The sequence below is a fragment of the Lepidochelys olivacea genome (genome assembly GCF_965140295.1).
Source record: "Lepidochelys olivacea isolate rLepOli2 genome assembly, chromosome: 19".
Lineage (NCBI taxonomy): Eukaryota > Metazoa > Chordata > Testudines > Cheloniidae > Lepidochelys > Lepidochelys olivacea.
In genome coordinates, this window is record NC_140429.1 from 10748599 (window position 1) to 10766281 (window position 17683).

A 17683-nucleotide genomic window follows, 5' to 3' on the forward strand; every position below is an offset into this window, starting at 1 on the left:
GTAGCCGTGTTAGTCTGTATCCGCAAAAACAAGGAGGGGTCCGGGGGGCACCTTAAAGACTAACAGATTTATTTGGGCATAAGCTACGGTGGGTAAAAAACCCACTTCTTCAGATGCATGGAGGGAAAATTACAGCTGCAGGCATTATTATGCTGACACAGGAAGAGAAAGGAGTTACCTTACAAACCTCTATGGTTTCTTCCCGCTCTGAAAGGCAGCGGCCCAAATTGCAAATGCATCTTTTTGCACAAGCAGCCTTTCCAATGCGTGTGCACAAAGGCACAGTGCAATGATGCGAGCAAGCGGGCCCCTGCATTGCGGGCCCCTGCATTACAGACAGGAGCGGACAGATGCACCCATGAATTTTGCAAACGCATTTCTGGAAGCACTTACGTCGCATACAAGCTCAAGTGCAGCTAAAGATATTTAGACTCCAACGAGTCTATTATGAACTCGAGATAAATAAAAAGACAAATGTGCAAAGCCTAATGTGCAGGAAACATTGTGCAGTTGAACCTCCATTATCTGAATATCAGATATTTGGATAACTGAAGTTTTTAGCGACCTGCCAGTGCAATTATCATATATCAGGGAAGACAAACCTGTGATGGAAAACAGGGGTGGTTCAGACACATGGAGCTGCAGTTAATTGAGGTTCAGTTTTTCCATAGCGAGAGATGTGGAGGAAAATGAGTCTAGCCAAAGTGTGGCTTTCAGCGTACAGGATGGTACAAACAGAGAGTCTTTTATGACCGGGGAAGTCTTTGAAGGCAGTACGCAGAGAGGAATTCCCTCTACTCTCATCTTGTGGTGTGACATGCTATCGCCTTGGGCGTTCAGTCCCAGATTTACAAAATATCTTTCACTCTCTTCAGAGAGGGACTTAGGTGGTTTCAACCCGCCTGATGTTTGGCCAGCTTTAGGGGTGGCTGCCCTGGACTGCAAAGCTGGGTATAGGAATGCGTGTGTGTGTGAGAGCGATGGAGAAAGCAGCTCAGAGGCAAGGCTCCAGGAAAAACACAGCTTTCGGCTCCGAAAAGCTGCACGCATACATCAAAGGCTGTTTTGACTCGCTTCGCTTCCTTTCGCCCCCGCCTCATGCAGAATGTCCGTCCCCACTCGCTTCCCCCTTTACTCAGTACTTCCAAAAAGCAGCGAGCGCAGGGCGGTTTGGCTTTAGATGGGCCGACGGCGGTGACGGGAGAAAGGACATTTTCTTTCTCTGGAGCTCAGAGATTTAGCGGGTCCGCTGGGAATGGAGTCCCAGGCTGGGAGTCTGTAATGGGCCAGAGGTCACTTGGCCCAGGGGGGCTGCTTTCCTGGAGCCATTGTTGGTTTTTAATTTGGGGATTAATCATCCATTCACCTCCTCCCATGCTGGGATAAAGGGCAGAGGGGCGGGGAAGGAAGGGAAGCCTCTGTGTGGTGCTTTCAAACTGCACCGAATTGCCTAGTTCTAAAGAAACTAGGAGCCATGTGCAGCATGGAACTAGAGCTCAGAGCTGTTCTAGAGCTGGACGCTTGGCTGGGTGGGGCGTCGGGATGGCATCACTGTGACGAAGCAGGACTGTTCTTAATGTTTCCTCTGCATAGTGTGGGGGTGCCTCAGTTTCCCCTATGCAGTTCTTAAGTATCTCAGTGGTGGGATAAGGGCGTATGATCGTTGCAGATCCCTAGAGGGCAGGTGTGTGCAGGGGTCTGGACACAGAGAATGGCCGACACTGTTTCCTGGCAACTGATGGCCTGGCCCTTCCCCCCCCCTACAAGGTGAGAGCTAAAGGGTTGGAGAACAAAGGAATCAGGTGACCTCCTGGCCCAGGAAAGGGGAAAGCCCAGAGGACGAGGGGCTGGAGGGAGTTTCAGTTTGGGGCTGGCTGGGACATGGAGTGAAGTGCAGACGTGGTTGTCTGGTTCACTGCCCCCCAAAATGGACCCAGCTGAGGGGTCCTGTTCTCTGAACCTACAAGCTCTGTTTTAGACCATGTTCCTGTCGTCTAATAAACCTTCTGTTTTACTGGCTGGCTGAGAGTCACGTCTGACTGCGGAGTTGGGGGGCAGGACCCTCTGGCTTCCCCAGGACCCCGCCTGGGCGGACTCGCTGTGGGAAACACACGGAGGGGCAGAGGATGCCGAATGCTCCGAGGTCAGACCCAGGAAGGTGGAAGCTGTGTGAGCTGTGTGTCCTGCAGACAGTCTGCTCATAGAAAGAAAAGGAGTTCTTGTGGCACCTTAGAGACTAACCAATTTATTTGAGCATAAGCTTTCGTGAGCTACAGCTCACTTCATTGGATGCATAAAGTGGAAAATGCAGTGAGGATGTCTTATACACACAGACCATGAAAAAATGGTTGTTTATCACTTCAAAAAGATACAATTAACTTCAGCTTGAATAGAGACTGGGAGTGGCTAAGTCATTATGCAAGGTAACCTATTTCCCCTTGTTTTTTAGTCTCTAAGGTGCCACAAGTACTCCTTTTTGTGAATACAGACTAACACGGCTGCTACTCTGAAACCTGCTCACAGAAAGGAGACTTCCCCAGAGTCCTGACTGGCTTCATGGGGAGCAGTTCCAGAGCATCGCCCAGGGACTCCGTGACAATCACTGAGAGGACGTTTTATAAAGGACCCAACAAATACATTGAAGACAATGGAGGATGCTCGTACCCCAGCCTAGGACCTGACAGATCCATTTGTGACTAACAGGACTAGCCGGTAGATTCATTCTCCCCATCTGGACAAAGGAATAACATAATATTTACTGACCTCCTGTGGGTGTGGGGACACTGACTTCATTGTGCAGCTCTTGCAGATCCCCGAGGGAAGGGTGCTGAGCGACATATAAATGTTTGTAATAACACATGGTAATGAGTATGACCCAGAGGTGCTAAATGAGCTTGATCCAAAGTGGGCGTCTCTGCATTGACTTTAGTGGGCTCTGGATTGGGGCCAGCGTTAGCCTCATGATGCACTTTTGCCCTAGCTGGCTAAATCCAGCCAAATCGCCCTGCAGCCGTTCCCATGGGGAAGCAGCTCCCCTCCCGAGCCAAGTCAGCTGTTCCTGCTTCCCAGGCCAGGGGGACCATCCGGAACTGTTCTGCTCATGACGCCATGGGCTGTGGCTTGAAAGCCGGGCCCCCTTCCGGCCCTCCCTGGGCTTTAGGGAGTTCTGGCTGCAAACCTAAGAAACCAAACCAAACCGATCGCTCTGAACCGGCCCCAAAGGGCCCTTGGAGGTTAGTGCGCTGGAGACGCTGACCTACAAGCCAGCACCATTGACTTCGGTGAAATTGTTGCTGCGAGTCACTGCTCAGCAAGACCAGTAAAGGGTCCAGTCTGGCTTGTGGTGATCTGGGGGCTCCTTCTGGGAATAGTGTCACACATGGGCCTCACCCCGGGGGTCAAAGCATTCAGGCCCCCTGAGCCAAGAGGCTGGTTCTAAAAAAGACGCAGATACTTGCCCCCAGGGAGTCAGGGACCTGCCCCAGGTTTGTGGCCATGTCGTCTGCGTTTGTACCTGTGTCGGCCGCCTGCCGGGACCGAACCCTGGAGCTAATGCACAAGCTACTACTGCTTGAGCTCCAGCGCCGCAGCACGAGATAGGAAGGGTGGCCCAGTGGTTAGGGCCTGGGCTTAATTCCATCCTCTGCCACAGGTGCCCTGCCTGGCCTTGGGCAAGTCACCGGGGGCCAGATTTTTCCAGGATTTAAGTGCTTCCCAATGCAGAGAGGCCAGCAGGATCTGGGCCTTAGGGTATGTCTATACAAGAGGCACTGCAGTCTAGACGCTTATTACAGCAACGGAAGGGGTTTTCCCATCAGTGTCGTTAGTCCACCTCTCCGAGAGGTGGGAGCTAGGTCAAGGGAAGAATTTGACATTTTTCACAGCCCTGAGTGATGTTGCTAGATTGATCTGAGTTCTAGGTGGAGACCAGGCCTTAGTCACAGGATTGAATCCCACCCAGGTCAGCTGTGATCATAAACGGCCACCGTTTTGGTGAGATGTGAAAATAGTGTGATGGGTCTCAGGCCAAGGGGCCGGGGCCTTCTCAGAGTAATGCGCCATTCACAAAAGCAAACAGCAAGGGAGAAAACTCAGACACGTGAATTAAACAAAGTCCAGGACATGCTGACTGGAAGTGGGAGAAGATAAACAGACCTTTTCTATGTACACATTATAATTTGGAGTGGCACTGAGCTACCAAAGCAATGAGAATTCAGGAGCCATATAGCCATATAATTCATTAGATCGATTGATAGATAGATCGATAATTATAAGCTTGCTCTAGGCTGGCTCTTTGCAGAATGACTATTGAAGAAGACCCAGATCACATGCTTCCCTACAGAGCCCCTTAGGCTGCAAGCAGGACCAGGAAACTGCCTGAAATTTCAAGTGGTAGCTCAAGACACGGTTGTACCACAGGTTTCTATATACCAAACGTCACTCTTGTTGACAGCTTCTGCAGAGAAGCCAAGAACCTGAACGATCCACAAATCCATGTCCCCCCATGAATGGACTGCTCCGATCTGGGTGAGCAACGTCTTGCCTGGGTGTTGTGGGAAGGGAAGTGCTTACATTGTCACTGCCTCATGCCGTAAGCCCCCGAGGTGAGCAATCCAGCACCTTGCTCCAACTCTAACCTCACCCGTGGATAACACAGGCTGGAAAGGGCATTGCTCTGATTAATAACAAGGAGCTGAGCAAAGTGACAGAGAAGAACAAAGAAAACATAGCACAACCTCTCAGACACACACACACGAGGAAAAACACACAATGTGCAAATATACTATAGGCTTCAGAGAGGATTTTCCCTGTCCCCATTGAGCTTTGGCCTGCTAAACCCAGGGTTGTGAGTTCAATCCTTGAGGGGGCCATTTAGGGATCCAGGGCAAAAATTGGGGATTGGTCCTGCTTTGAGCAGGGGGTTGGACTAAATGACCTCCTGAGGTCCCTTCCAACCCTGATATTCGATGATTCTATGAAATAGCAGGTACTGGACCCGACAAGTGGCATCGTACCAGACTAGCTGGACTAGGCTAATTTGCTTAAAAACTCCGGACAAGCTATGGCCTCTGACCTGGGATGACAACTCCTATGGGCCTCCGTTCTCGTACAGCCTGAGCCAAAGGCTACTGCAGCCAGTGGGAAGGTTCCCAGTCGCTTCACTGGGCTCTGGACCAGCGGTAGGTGCACAGGCTTCCCTTGCTGCAGTTGTTTCTGGCTAGCGGACAAGGTCACATGAAACTGACAAGCCAATGGGCTTGAACAAACAAAACAGGTCGAGGAGACCTTCAGCCCTCCCGAGTGCTGTCATCCTGGGATCAAAGCCACCGCCACAGCTGGGCAAACTCAGCCCAGCCGGAGCTGCAGAAAAGCAGCTGCAGAACGCACAGGGAACGTTTAGATGAGAGCGATTTCAAACCAGCAGCCGGGAGTGATGCTTTTATTGGGAGCACAGACGACAGCAGCCGCAAGTGCAGCGGTATCGGATGACATACATGCCAGAGCAAGCCTCGACATGCGTGTAATTGGGTCTGACACGCATACCCATGCACAATGACACGTATGTACACACCCAAAATCTAGATCATTCTGGAGGCCTGATTTGGGCAACTCTATTTGAAAGCTGTTTCTGCAGAGGATCGCATGCTACCACGTTGTGTGGGGACATGCACTGAGCTCACCTATTTATTTGCCTCTGAGCACGTGATGGCGCTAAGCAGCCTTCAGACAATCTGGACACAACATGACTCAATGCAATGTCAGATGGCGAGGCCAGGAGAGCAAGGATCTGCCCCATTGCCCTGGGAGTGAGGGGAGTGATTGCATCAGGAAGGCTGTCCTCGCGGGACCTTAGGGATGCACTGGGGACTTGGATGATCCCAGGAAGGAGTCTTTTATCCCTCCGGAGACGGGGTGTGTGTAATCACTGGAGGCTCCTGGAGCTGCTGCAGGGGGAGAGGAAGGTGGTTTGCTGCAAGGGGATCTAGGAGGCGACTCAGTCCTGCTGTCTCGGGCGTGCCCCAGATGCACAGGTTGGACGGGGCCCCCGTCTAGCGGAGCTTCATTTCTGTGCGTTTGTAGGGGTTGCCAACGCCCTGGCCAGAGACCCAGTCAATGCCGTATCTCTGCTTCTTCTGCTCCCCCACCGCGTAGCCCCCGTTCAGGTTGGCACGGTAGCAGTTGATGTACCACCAGGCACCATGCACAGTGAATGCGCAGTTCTGCGTCCCGCTGTCGTTGTCATGGTCGTAGGTGGAGAAAGGCTTCCTGTTGTGGACACCCAAGGAGTCACCTGTGGGACACACGAGCCCTCAGTGCCACAACAGGACACAACCGCACCAGGGCATGACCTTGAGCAGCAGAGAAATGGGAGCATTTCCCTTGCCAGCAACGTATCCCTGGAGGCAGCCTGGGCTCATGGTCTGGTTTGAGCACAGGACTGGGATCCAAGCCTGTAAGATTTAATTCTATGGCTGTGTCATGCCAGAGAGCAGACGAGACGTGCTTATCACGGTGCCTTTTGGCTTTAACATCTATGAATCTGGGAGCCCTGGGTTTGCCCAGGGCACTAGAGAGCCACATTTTTCCCCAAGGTGCTAGACTAAGTTTTCAAGGCCTCAGCACCCACAATCGGGATCGGATTTTCCACCGAGCTCAGCGTCCACCGTGCTGCCGATGTGCTGAACTCGGTGGCAAATTGTGCCTTTCATGTCTTTGCCTCAGTTTCCTCAACTGTGAAATGGGGATGATAATCCACGCCGATGCAGTAATGCTAAGCATGTCAACAGCACATTACGTAATGAATCCTCATACACTCCAGGTGGTAGGTAAGGACGTTATCCCCATTACATGGTGGGGCACAGCAAAGACCCTGATATCCTATGATTCTATGAAAGGCTGTGACCTACCCAAGGTCACGCAGTGAGTGTCAGAACCAGGATTAGAACCTCAGGGTTCCCTGAGTCTGGTCCTGCTGTCAGTCCCCAGGGGGGAGGGTGGTATTAATTAGCTAATGTCTGTAAAGTGCTTCAAAGATGGGCAAGTTCTAAGTGTTACTGTTAGCAAAGCTGAGCTGGCATTCATGTCAGATTTTCCCTGCCAGCAGCGCTCTCGGGAGAAGCGTGCAGAGCCGGACAGGGTGCATCTGCGTAATTCAGGCCAAGGAAATGGATTTCCGAGGCCCCTAGAGATTAACCACCTTAGTGCACGGGAACCCTGAGCCAGCAGGAGCCCCAGTGGAGGAGACAGACCCATTGCAAAGTGGGCCGGCGTGGGCTTTCCTCCCACACTGCTTTGCTGCCCCCCTACTTGGCTGGTTTATGATGATTGTTAACCCCTAATGCTCCACGGATCGGTTTGTAACGGAATGCAATCTTCAGTGCCGTCATGGGCACGTGCTGCATCCCCTCCCACCCTCCAGCGAACATGGGTGCCACCCACGGGAGCGTTGCACTTCCCTTGGCAGCGAATGGGGTTAATGCCTGGAGAAGGAGGGGGGGGGTTTGACGCTGGGCGCAGGCGGCTGCGGTGGGGCGCTGCCTGGGGTTTTGGATGCCAAGCATCCTGAGCGCGTGCGATCTCTGCCAAGAATCAGAGGCTGCAGTAGGTGGGGGAGGCCACGGCCTGAACTGTGCATCCCTCCCTGCGTCCATGCGCACCCCTGAGCCCCGCCTGGCCTTTGGCTGAGATCCCAGCAAGGAGACAGACAAGGAAGGATCTCTCTTTGCCAGATGTGGGAGCTCCCCACAATCCGTGTGTGCTTTGGGGGGGCAGCCGGGATAGGCGTTTGTATTTGTGTGTGTGATCGTTTGAGACCTAGATCTGTCTTTTGCCTCTCCGGCCGTCTCTTCCAATCTTGTTTTGTCTCCTTAAATCCCAGTGTGACAGTTTGAGCCACATGTGCTGTTCTTCTGCCTACTTTAAATTGCTGGATAGCGTTGCTGCTTTCCTCCTCCCCGGAAACAGCTGCATTGCAGTGCTGGGTGCCTGGCTCCCCAGAGACCCTCCATTCTTTACCCCCCTCACAATAGGGTTTTTGGGGCATAATCCGTGGACATACACAAAGTGCTCTGAAACCCGCCAGGGGAAAGCAGAAGAGGCGCCCCGAGGGTTAAGTATTAATGATGACCAGTCATTATCAGGTGATTACAAATGCCTGAGCGACCCTGGAGAAACACAGCCCCTTTCATGCTTTGCTGCATCCCTCGCTCTGGGAGGTTGGAAGCACATTTCTTTGTAGGAGCAGCGAAGGGAAGTGGAACATGTGCTGTCTCTCCCACTCACACACACAATGGGACAGATTCTCTCTCCCGCCTTGGCCTCTTTGTGCCGCTCCCGCAGCGTGCCGGGGCCCAAATTGTGCTGCAAGAGGCGGGGGTGTAGTCCCCTGAAGGAGGCACTGTGTAGGTCTCTGATAAGCAGCCCATAGGCCCCCATGAAGCCCCTGGCACAGGGACAGAAGGGGGTGTCTCCACAGTATATGGTGCTATGGAGACTCTGAGCTGCTCTGGACTGCGGGGCAGCCCTCGGGAGTTTGCTGGTAGAGCATCCCTGGGGTTGCTCTGATTTACACTGGGGTCTGTTTGAGCCCCAGAGCAGCCCAGAATCCCAAGGCTATAAAAGTGGCCTTTGCCCACCTCCCCTCGGGCTGCCCCTTTAGGTGGTGCAGTGCAGAACGCCAGCCAGACACACACCCCTCACCTGCAGAGCCGCCGAGGAACGTCCCCAGAACAAGCTCGTACTTGTCCTCTTCCCCCTTGAGTTTGAAGGACCGGTAGCTGGCAAAGGAGCTGCTGTCATTAAAATTCACCAGGTCCACACGGAGCTGGAACTCGCCTGAGGGAAAGGGACAGAGCCCAGCGTTAGCCAGGGGCCCGTTTTGGCTCCCACTCACCTCCAGGAGGCGGATCTAGGTGGGCCGGGGCTTCTAGCCACAAAGCAGGGAGGCTTGCCCAGCCCAACACCAGCACAGCCAGGGGTGTCTCCGTCCCTGTGAGCGATGCCATGTTTTTGCATGGCACTAGGGCAGGACAACCAACAGTGGGAACTGGATGAGAGGGAGGGGAGGGGATCCCCTGGGGAAAAGGAGGGGATCAGGGGAAAGGGATATTCCCACCCAACCTGGGCATTTCCAGCTCCTCAGCAACACCCTCCAGAACCCAAGGGCTGGATCTAAAAGGCCTCTCATGGGTAATGGCTGCTCGCTTTTGCCCCCTGGAGAGGCCCTGTGGAATAACAGCCCCAGGGCAGGCCAGAGCTCCCCCAGGACAGCTGCTGGGCTTCCTTACCGTCCTGGGTGAGTTGGTGGAGGTTCTCATTGCCCAACCAGAACTCGGAGAGCTGGTTCCCGAAGCCCTTCTTGTAGGAGCTCCAGGTGCGGTAGAAATCCACCGAGCCATCCATGCGTTTCTGGAACACCTGGAGGAGCGGAGAGAGAATGGGGGCTGGGAGCTGACCCGGCAGCCACACTTCAGACAATAGGTGCAGCCCTGACTGAGCTGGGCCATGGAGGATCCAGAAGAGCAGCTATGGGGAGACTAGCTGGAAGTTAAGATCAGTTGGGCTGTCCAGTCTCAGGCTTCAGGGCATGAGTTTGTCCCTGGCTGGGGTCAGGAAGGAATTCCCCACTAGGGTAAAATGTTGCACAGTTGGATACAACATGGGGTTTTGATGCCTTTCCTTCCCCCTCCACCCTCAAAGCTCCCAGCGGTAACTATGGCTGGAGACAGGATAGAATGATCTGTCTGGAGGTGGCTCCGTGAAGCAAAATCAGCTCCAATTCCCACTCCCCACGTGCTGGGGAAGTACCAAGCTAGAGCGGCTCTGGACTTTGCTGCTTGGACCCAGGCCTAGCACATTCAGCGCTGGCAGTTAACCTCGGCCGAGCCTGTGAGTGACACCCCTTTGTGACAGCCCCATGGCCTCCTTCCCCACCACTCCCCCCACAAGTGCACAGCCAGCCAGGACGTTCTGACACAGCAATCAGAGGCAGAACCATGGTCCGCATCCCTCCCATCGCCGTCCTGTCAGGGTGTCGGCCTTGCACACTGCTAGCCACTGGGGACTGACACCACGCCTGGGTGAGCGACAGGAAATCTTACAAACCAGAGCAAGACACATGTGTAGGCCATGCCTGCAGTCAGGGAAAGGTGAGACAGATGCATCTGCCTTCCCCCAATCTCTGCTCCACTAACTCATGGACTGATAACCCCAGCTAACTCCACAGCCTGGGTTAACTTCCTCTGCCTCAACCCCTCCTGCTGATTCAGGGAGACACAGCGATCTTCTTTGCTTCCTGCCCTGCACTGTAGCTTTACTGTGCACTGTCAAACAGCTGCCCCATCCCACCCCAGAGGTGGCTGCATTCCAGCGATGGGTGACGTGATTCCCCATGGAGACGGGTTGTGAAGCACTTGGCAGCCCTTCAGGGTGAAAGGCGCTACTGTCCCGCTATATATGGGTAAGGACTGATTCTCTCTTTACCCCTCCCCAGCCACATCACGGCCATATTCTGCTACCCGTGCGTAAATCTCTCACACTGCACTGGGCATAGGCAGCTCTGGATGTGACTTGATCCCCCGTTTCCATCGCTCTGGTGCTAGGATACTGCGCTCACCAGCCAGCCTCCACCGTCAGTGTCCATGTCGCAGAAGACCCTCAGCGGCCGGCAGTCCGGCAGGTAGATGGTGTGCCAGCCGCTCAGGAACTCCCCTTTGCCCAGAAGCTCCTTGCAGCTCTTTGGCCCTGGAATTAAGGCAGAATCTGGTCCCTGGGGAAACGTCTGAGGTCTCGTCTCCTCCCAGAGAGAGGAGCACAGAAGTGAGGAGGGGATGGGACGGAGTGGCTGCCGAAGGAACTCTGAGATCACCTCGCAGTGACAGGGGGTTACCGTGCTACCCAGTTAGCGGCCACAGCAGGCTCCAGGAACCTGGTTTAGGCTAAATGTCATTTCAGGAGGATTTCATCTCCATGTAGCGCTTAGAGCAGGGACAGCTGGGAGTCTGCACTGCCGGGTTCTAGCCCCAGCTCTGGGACGGGAATGGGGTCCAGTGCTTAAAAGAGGAGAAATGCCTGTCAGGATCCCTGGATCCTAGCGCCAGCTCAGGGAGGAAGTGTGGTCTAATGGTTAGAGCAGGGGGAACTGGGAGTCTGTACTCATGGGGTCATCACTGACTCACTGTGTGCCACAGGGCAGGTCACATCCCCTCTCTGTGACTCAGTTTCCCCATGTGGGGCTGATAATACTTTCCCACCTAAGTGCTTTGAGATCCTTAGAGGAAAGGCATTATTGGCATGAAGGGTGCTATCATTCCTGTATTACTGAACGGTGTGCTTTCCCAGCCGAAGGAGAGTTAAACCTTCTAAAGCAAGCAGACAAACAAACAAACGCAGCCTGCTTATTCCTTTGACGTAAAGGCTCCTGCAATCGCAACAGACCCGGACTAAACTGCTCCAGTGAGTAGGTAGGGGCTGGTCCCTGAAAGGGGAATATTCACTGCTCCGGAATGATGGTCTTTTGGTTAAGGCACTGGAGGAAGACTCAGTGGACCTGGGTTTCTAACTCTGCCATCGACTCCCTGTGTAACTTGAGCCAGTCACTGCATCTCTTTAACTAGCTCCGGGGGGTCAGTCCGATGAGCGTGGGGTACCCCGCGCAGCTCTGTGCTGCATCGTACCGACCTCTTCGTCCGTCCACCCCTCTTGGGCCCTTAAGATCTCCACCTGTAAAATGGGGCCAGGGCTGCTCCCTTGGTCCGTCTTGGCTATTCAGACTGTAAGCACGCTGGGGCAGGGACCATCTCTCGCTCTGTGTCAGCCCATCCCCTAGCATGACGGGGCCCTGATCCTGCTGGGTGCCTTGAAGCAACGGTACCATAATGCAAACCATAATGCAAACAAGGGTAAGTCAAGTTGCAGTGGGGGAGGTTTAGATTGGATATTAGGAAAAACTTTTTCACTAAGAGGGTGGTGAAACACTGGAATGCGTTACCTAGGGAGGTGGTAGAATCTCCTTCCTTAGAGGTTTTTAAGGTCAGGCTTGACAAAGCCCTGGCTGGGATGATTTAGTTGGGGATTGGTCCTGCTTCGAGCAGGGGGTTGGACGAGATGACCTTCAGGGGTCCCTTCCTACCCTGACATTCTATGATTCTATGATTTTTTAAGCGCCGAGGAGGCAACCTCACCGTTCTGGCAGAGGAAGGAAGGGTCTGGGTGGTCTCCTGCCATTCCGAGAAATAAAAAAAAAAACACAGTTAGAAAGCAAAGCTGAACAGTCTCCAGCCGGCGCCCTGGAGAACTTGGCCGGATGAGGAGTGCAAGGTTCCTGGTTAGCTGCTTTTCCTGCTGTTTCACAACTGTGTCTCTTGTTTGAAAGGGGTGTGTATAACTGCCCTCCTGCCTTGCAATGTATGGAGGAACCGCGGCCGTGTGCTTGCAGCGTCTGTGTGCAACGTTCGCGGCCACCTGCTCTCCGGAGACCTGAGCCAAAGCCCACTGAGGTCGGTGGAAAGGCTCCCTCCCACAGAGGAGGAGGAAAGCCCCCTGAGGAGGTGGAAAGGCTCCCTCCCACAGGCTCCCTCCCTGATCGGCCCCCTGCGCCATGAGAAGAGGTGGAAACGCTCCAGAGGCAGCCCGTTTCACACCACCACGGGGGTGGGGGGGCGATCCTGGGTGCCGTCTCATCTCCCTGACGCTGGATGCCCATCCCAAAGCTTCATGCTGACCCGGGTTTGCCTGGTCCCAGTGCCCATTGCAATCAATGATAAGGGCCGCAGTGACTTGGGGTGGGGGTGGGATCAGGCCCTGGAGCCCTATTAGCAGCCCCGAAGGCCCCTCTTGAAAGCCACAGGAGAATTTTGGCAGGACAGACTAAACCTACTGGAGCCAGAGCAGATAGGAGTGGACCCCAGCACAGGCCCAACGCCTCTTGAAACAGGGGGCACAAAGCCTGGCTCCCCATCTGAATTGCTTGCCTCGACCAACAACCCCCCCCATGGGGTGTAACCTACACCCTCAGCCCCCCTCCTCCAAAGAGCCTTGCTGCATAGTTACCTCGTTCCCCCTTCGGTCCTGCTTTCCCGGGCGGCCCCCCAGCCCCTGAAATCCAGAGCAGACAGAGAGACTCGGTGAACGCAGGCAAGTGCTTGAGCGCAGCTAAGACGCAGAACATGGTCCCCCCGCAGGCTCTTTTAAAAGGGGACAAACGGACGGACCCAGAGGAAAAAGAAGGGAAGCTCTCAAAGTCCATCACTACTTGTTCCCATAGCAGCCACAAGAAGTGTCTCATGTGGGCTGCTCAGCCGATCCCGGTGGAAGAGGCCCTGCCATCAGGCCTGGAGGAGGTGTGTGGTGGGGGTCCTTCCCAACCCGCCAGGGGCTGGTCAGTTGAGCCTGGGGTGTGTGAGAGCAAGAGGCACCGGGGGGCAGAGGGCCAGATTCATGGGGCGGTGTGGCTATTCCAGACGGAAGGGCGGCTGGCAGATGACGTCGTGCCTTGTTCTTCCACCAGTGGAGGGCGTGCGGTTCATCAGGGACTAATCGACGTGCCAGGAGGGGTTGATCCATCAACCACACACAGTCTGCTAAGGACCATGCACCAGCCGGAGTGACCACGGGCGATGAGGTCGCACCGGGCACCACACAGCGAAGGGCCCAGTTCAATACGGGGTTTGCACCCTTAGCCAGAGATTCCCTGGTTCAAGAGACACCTCTAAGCCAGTGGGCTCCATCCTCTTCTGGTGTAAACGGGGCTCAGTAGCTGACGGAGTCTGATCCCCTCCTTGTGACCGCTGCGTTCTCCACCTTCCCCACAGACCCAATGGGAGCGGGCCCAAGACCACCCCACAGGCCCAGAGGGGCACTGCTCCAGCTTGGGGGCAGCACCTGTTGTGAGAGCCCCTCCCTCATCTCCTACCTCTCAGGCCAGGTTGACCGGGTGCCCCCTTTTCTCCAGGGCTTCCTGCTGCGCCTGGTGTCCCGGGGCATCCCTGTAATATTGTGAGTTTCTCAATGCCAGAGAGCCCCACCACCTTCAGCTCTGTGGAAACACAAAGAGACATGGGAGGAGGCATGATCCCAGCACCTGCTCCGGATCAGCCCCGGTGAGTCAGCTGGTGAGATGGTTCTCAGCATCGCTCTGTGCTCGGCCTTACCCTGGCCCCGCTGATAATTACCGCGGGCCCCTTGGTCTCTGTCTCTGGAGGGCTCTGTGGAACGAAGGCCTGGTCTCACAGATCATCACAGCCCAGTGAGGGACAGGGAAAGGGACCCCAAAGGCATCTACCACCACCATGTTTGTGTTGCCTCCCTGCTCTCAGCGATCACCGGCCCCACGATAGCCAGCGTCTTCCTACTCCACTGGCCCTGCGCCATGGCCCCCTCCACACGTGGGCTCCGCATCCCCTGGCGCAGGGCTGGTCTAGGGTGTGGGGACTGGTCCTGCATTGGGCGCTCGGAAATAAATGCTTCCCTGGGGCCCCACGTGGGTGGGCGGGCAGTTGGGGAGCTTTCACCCCATTCTTTTATCCACCTCCCCACACCCTGTTTTCTATCCACGCCCCCCGACCCTGGGCTGACATCCCACCCCAGCCACGTGGCCTTCACCTTTTTACAACCAGCTTTAGCCTGGGCGGTCGGGATTCCTGGCCCATGTGACATTGGGGTGCATCATCCAGACACGCTCTCCCCATGACAGGCACTCCCCTGAGGTCCAGCCTACTTTCCCCCCGGCTCAGCTCCAGCCCATCACCCGCTTGGAGCACCAACACCAATCCCTGCAGCCAGCCCAAGGGGCTCAGCCCCCAGGACCCCAGCCTCAATGCCCCAACTCAGACACTGCAGTGCTGGAGCCAGCTAAATAGCTATAGAACCCCCCTGCCATCACTAGGCAATGTGGGTGCCTCAGAGCTCAACCTAGCCCCCCATTTACAGCCCCAAAACAGAGATGCTCCTACCTGGGCAGGTGCCGGGGTCCCCAGTGATCAGCATCCAGGTGCAGAGCCAAAGCAGGGCTGGAATAAAGCTCCAAGGGCTGACTGGCCACATCTTCACTCTGTTCTCTCGTGAGCTCCTCCCGCCCCCAACTCCCTCTCGGGTTATGTACATTCCAGGAACAATGCCCTGGTGGGGAGCTTTTCCTGGGAAGTAAACCGGGCTTCCCACTATTGTCCCAAGGCACAAAAGCTTGCCACCCCCAAATACCATCCCCCAGAGGCCATCTGGAGAGGTGGCGTCAGGCCTCTTCCTCCAGCACAGCACAGCATGTCCGATCCAGCTCTGGCCACGCAGCCCTGGCCTTCAGCCACGGGGCTTCAGATGCCAGCTTGTGGTGTGACGAAGCGGGACTGTTCTTAATGTTTCCTCTGAATAGTGTGGGGGTGCCTCAGTTTCCCCTATGCAGTTCTTAAGTATCTCGGTGGTGGGATAAGGGTGTATGATCATTGCAGAGCCCTAGAGGGCTGGTGTGTGCAGGGGTCTGGACACAGAGAATGGCCAACACCCTGTTTCCCAGCAACTGATAGCCTGGCCCTTCCCTCCTGCAAGGTGAGAGCTAAAGGGTTGGAGAACAAAGGAATCAGGTGACCTCCTGGCCCAGGAAAGGGACAAAGCCCAGAGGAGGGGGGGGGCTGGAGGGGGAGTCAGTTTGGGGCTGGCTGGGACATGGAGTGAAGCGCAGACGTGGTTGTCTGGCTCACTGCCCCCCAAAATGGACCCAGTTGAGGGGTCCTGTTCTCTGCACCTACAAGCTCTGTTTTAGACCATGTTCCTGTCGTCTAATAAACCTTCTGTTTTACTGGCTGGCTGAGAGTCATGTCTGACTGCGGAGTTGGGGGGCAGGACCCTCTGGCTTCCCCAGGAGCCCGCCTGGGCGGACTCGCTGTGGGAAGCGCATGGAGGGGCAGAGGATGCCGAATGCTCCGAGGTCAGATCCAGGAAGGTGGAAGCTGTGTGAGCTGTGTGTCCTGAAGACAGGGTGCTCACAGAAAGGAGACTTCCCCAGAGTCCTGACTGGCTTCCTGGGGAGCAGTTCCAGAGCATCGCCCGGGGACTCCGTGACACATGGCCACACAGCATCTGGCTCTGATCCCTGGCTCCAGCCACGTGGCGCCAATCCCCAATCCTGGTGGCAGCTGCTGGCCCCAAGCACTGACCGCCGTCCGTGCGCTCCAACCCCCAGCCCTGGCTGCTGACCCCCGGGGTGCAGATCCCCTGCACTGGCCTTGGGCTCCAGCAGGTGCTGGCTCTGGATGCCAATCCCTGGCGGCAGCAGGCACAGACTCCAAGTGCCAGCCCCCAATCCCAGTGGTGGCCAAGCCCTGGCCGCGTGCTCCGACACCAAGCCCTGGCCCGTAAGCCTGGGCACTGCTCCTGGATGTCGACCTGGATTCCGGCAGGCACTGGCCACAGGTGCCAATCCCCAGCCCCAGGTGCAGAACTCCAGTCACATGGCAGTGGGCACCAACCCAATGCTCCGGCAGGCGCTGGCCCAGGATGCCGACCTCCAGTCCTGATTGCGCTGCAGCAGGCTCCGGCGGGTGCTGGCCAAGGATGTGCAGCACCGGGCATGGACCCCAAGCGCCAACCCTGGGCTCTGATCCCCGGCCCTGGCCATGCAGCTGTGGGTGCCCACCCTGGGCTCCAGTGAGTGCTGGCCCAGGGCACTGACCCTCAGCGCCGGGCACCGACCCACACCCCCGCCCAGGTCATGGCGGAGCCTCCTGCATCCATCCTCCCTGGCCCCCGCTGCCTCGCCCCCCACCCCTCCGTCCAGGTCTTAACTTAGAATCATAGAATCTCAGGGTTGGAAGGGACCCCAGAAGGTCATCTAGTCCAACCCCCTGCTCGAAGCAGGACCAATTCCCAGTTAAATCATCCCAGCCAGGGCTTTGTCAAGCCTGACCTTAAAAACCTCTAAGGAAGGAGATTCTACCACCTCCCTAGGTAACTTGCCAGGACTTGCTGTAAAAAGTGATATTCACAGCATTATTGAGTATGCAAAAAACCCTACATAAATAAACGACTGTGGACATGTGCATATTTATTTGTTTTTCCTAAAGTTAATTAAATATTTCAGGGAAACGTGGATGCAGCCGCCAGCAAGAGCTGGTGGCCACACTCTGAGACCCCCTGTCCTCGGCCACATGCCATGACAACGCCCTGCAAAGGGGAGACACACACACTCGCTGGGGCAGTCCCACTCTGTGCTGAGGATTGGGTCGGGCTGACAGCTGTAGTGCTCAAATGCGAGGTGCGGTGCCGAGCACAAGGCTGGGAGCCAGGAAGTCGTGAGTTCGGTTCTTAGCACTGAAACAAACGCCTTGCTGCGGCCGCCTTTGCGTGCCTCAGTTTCCCCATCTGTGAAAAGGGGATAACACCGTCCCTTCACAGTGGGGTCCAAAGCTCACATCCCTGGATGGTTTGGTTTCTGTTCCTACGAATAACAGGGAGGAGAGCAGAACACAGACCAAATCCTTCACTCCCAGTGGGGCTAGGCAGAGCCAAACCCCACACTTGGAACATTCCCAGCCCCGGCCATTCACAGCCACCCCAAACACAGCACCTCCCCGCTGCAACCCCATGTCCCTCTCCACTCGGGCGCCGGTTGATCACTGAGCGTAGCAAGAGGATCCCATTGCAGTGGCCAGGGGCTTACTGCTGCTCAGGATCAGGGCCTAGGGGATGTGGG

General features: G+C 55.6%; 1 protein-coding gene across 1 annotated transcript; it reads right to left on the bottom strand.

Annotated features, from left to right (window-relative positions):
• Positions 1–5411: 5411 nt before the first annotated feature.
• Positions 5412–15094, bottom strand: FCN3 (ficolin 3). Its single transcript, XM_084652421.1, has 8 exons — positions 14952–15094; positions 13913–14035; positions 13051–13095; positions 12183–12218; positions 10616–10743; positions 9288–9417; positions 8701–8835; positions 5412–6292 (listed from the first exon to the last, which is right to left on the bottom strand). Exons 1-8 carry the CDS (start codon positions 15040–15042, stop codon positions 6051–6053), a joined length of 930 nt encoding a protein of 309 aa, XP_084508547.1. The 5' UTR covers positions 15043–15094; the 3' UTR covers positions 5412–6050.
• Between the last annotated feature and the right edge of the window lie 2589 nt (positions 15095–17683).

Bases quoted from the DNA above. Each gene is read 5' to 3' on its own strand.
- FCN3 (XM_084652421.1), bottom strand. From the start codon at position 15,042: ATGTGGCCAGTCAGCCCTTGGAGCTTTATTCCAGCCCTGCTTTGGCTC. The intron at 10,744-12,182 runs GTGAGGTTGCCT...CCTTAATTCCAG, and splicing joins TTCCTTCCTCTGCCAGAACG to GGCCAAAGAGCTGCAAGGAG. The intron at 6,293-8,700 runs GTGAGGGGTGTG...TGTGTCCCACAG, and splicing joins GTTCCTCGGCGGCTCTGCAG to GTGACTCCTTGGGTGTCCAC.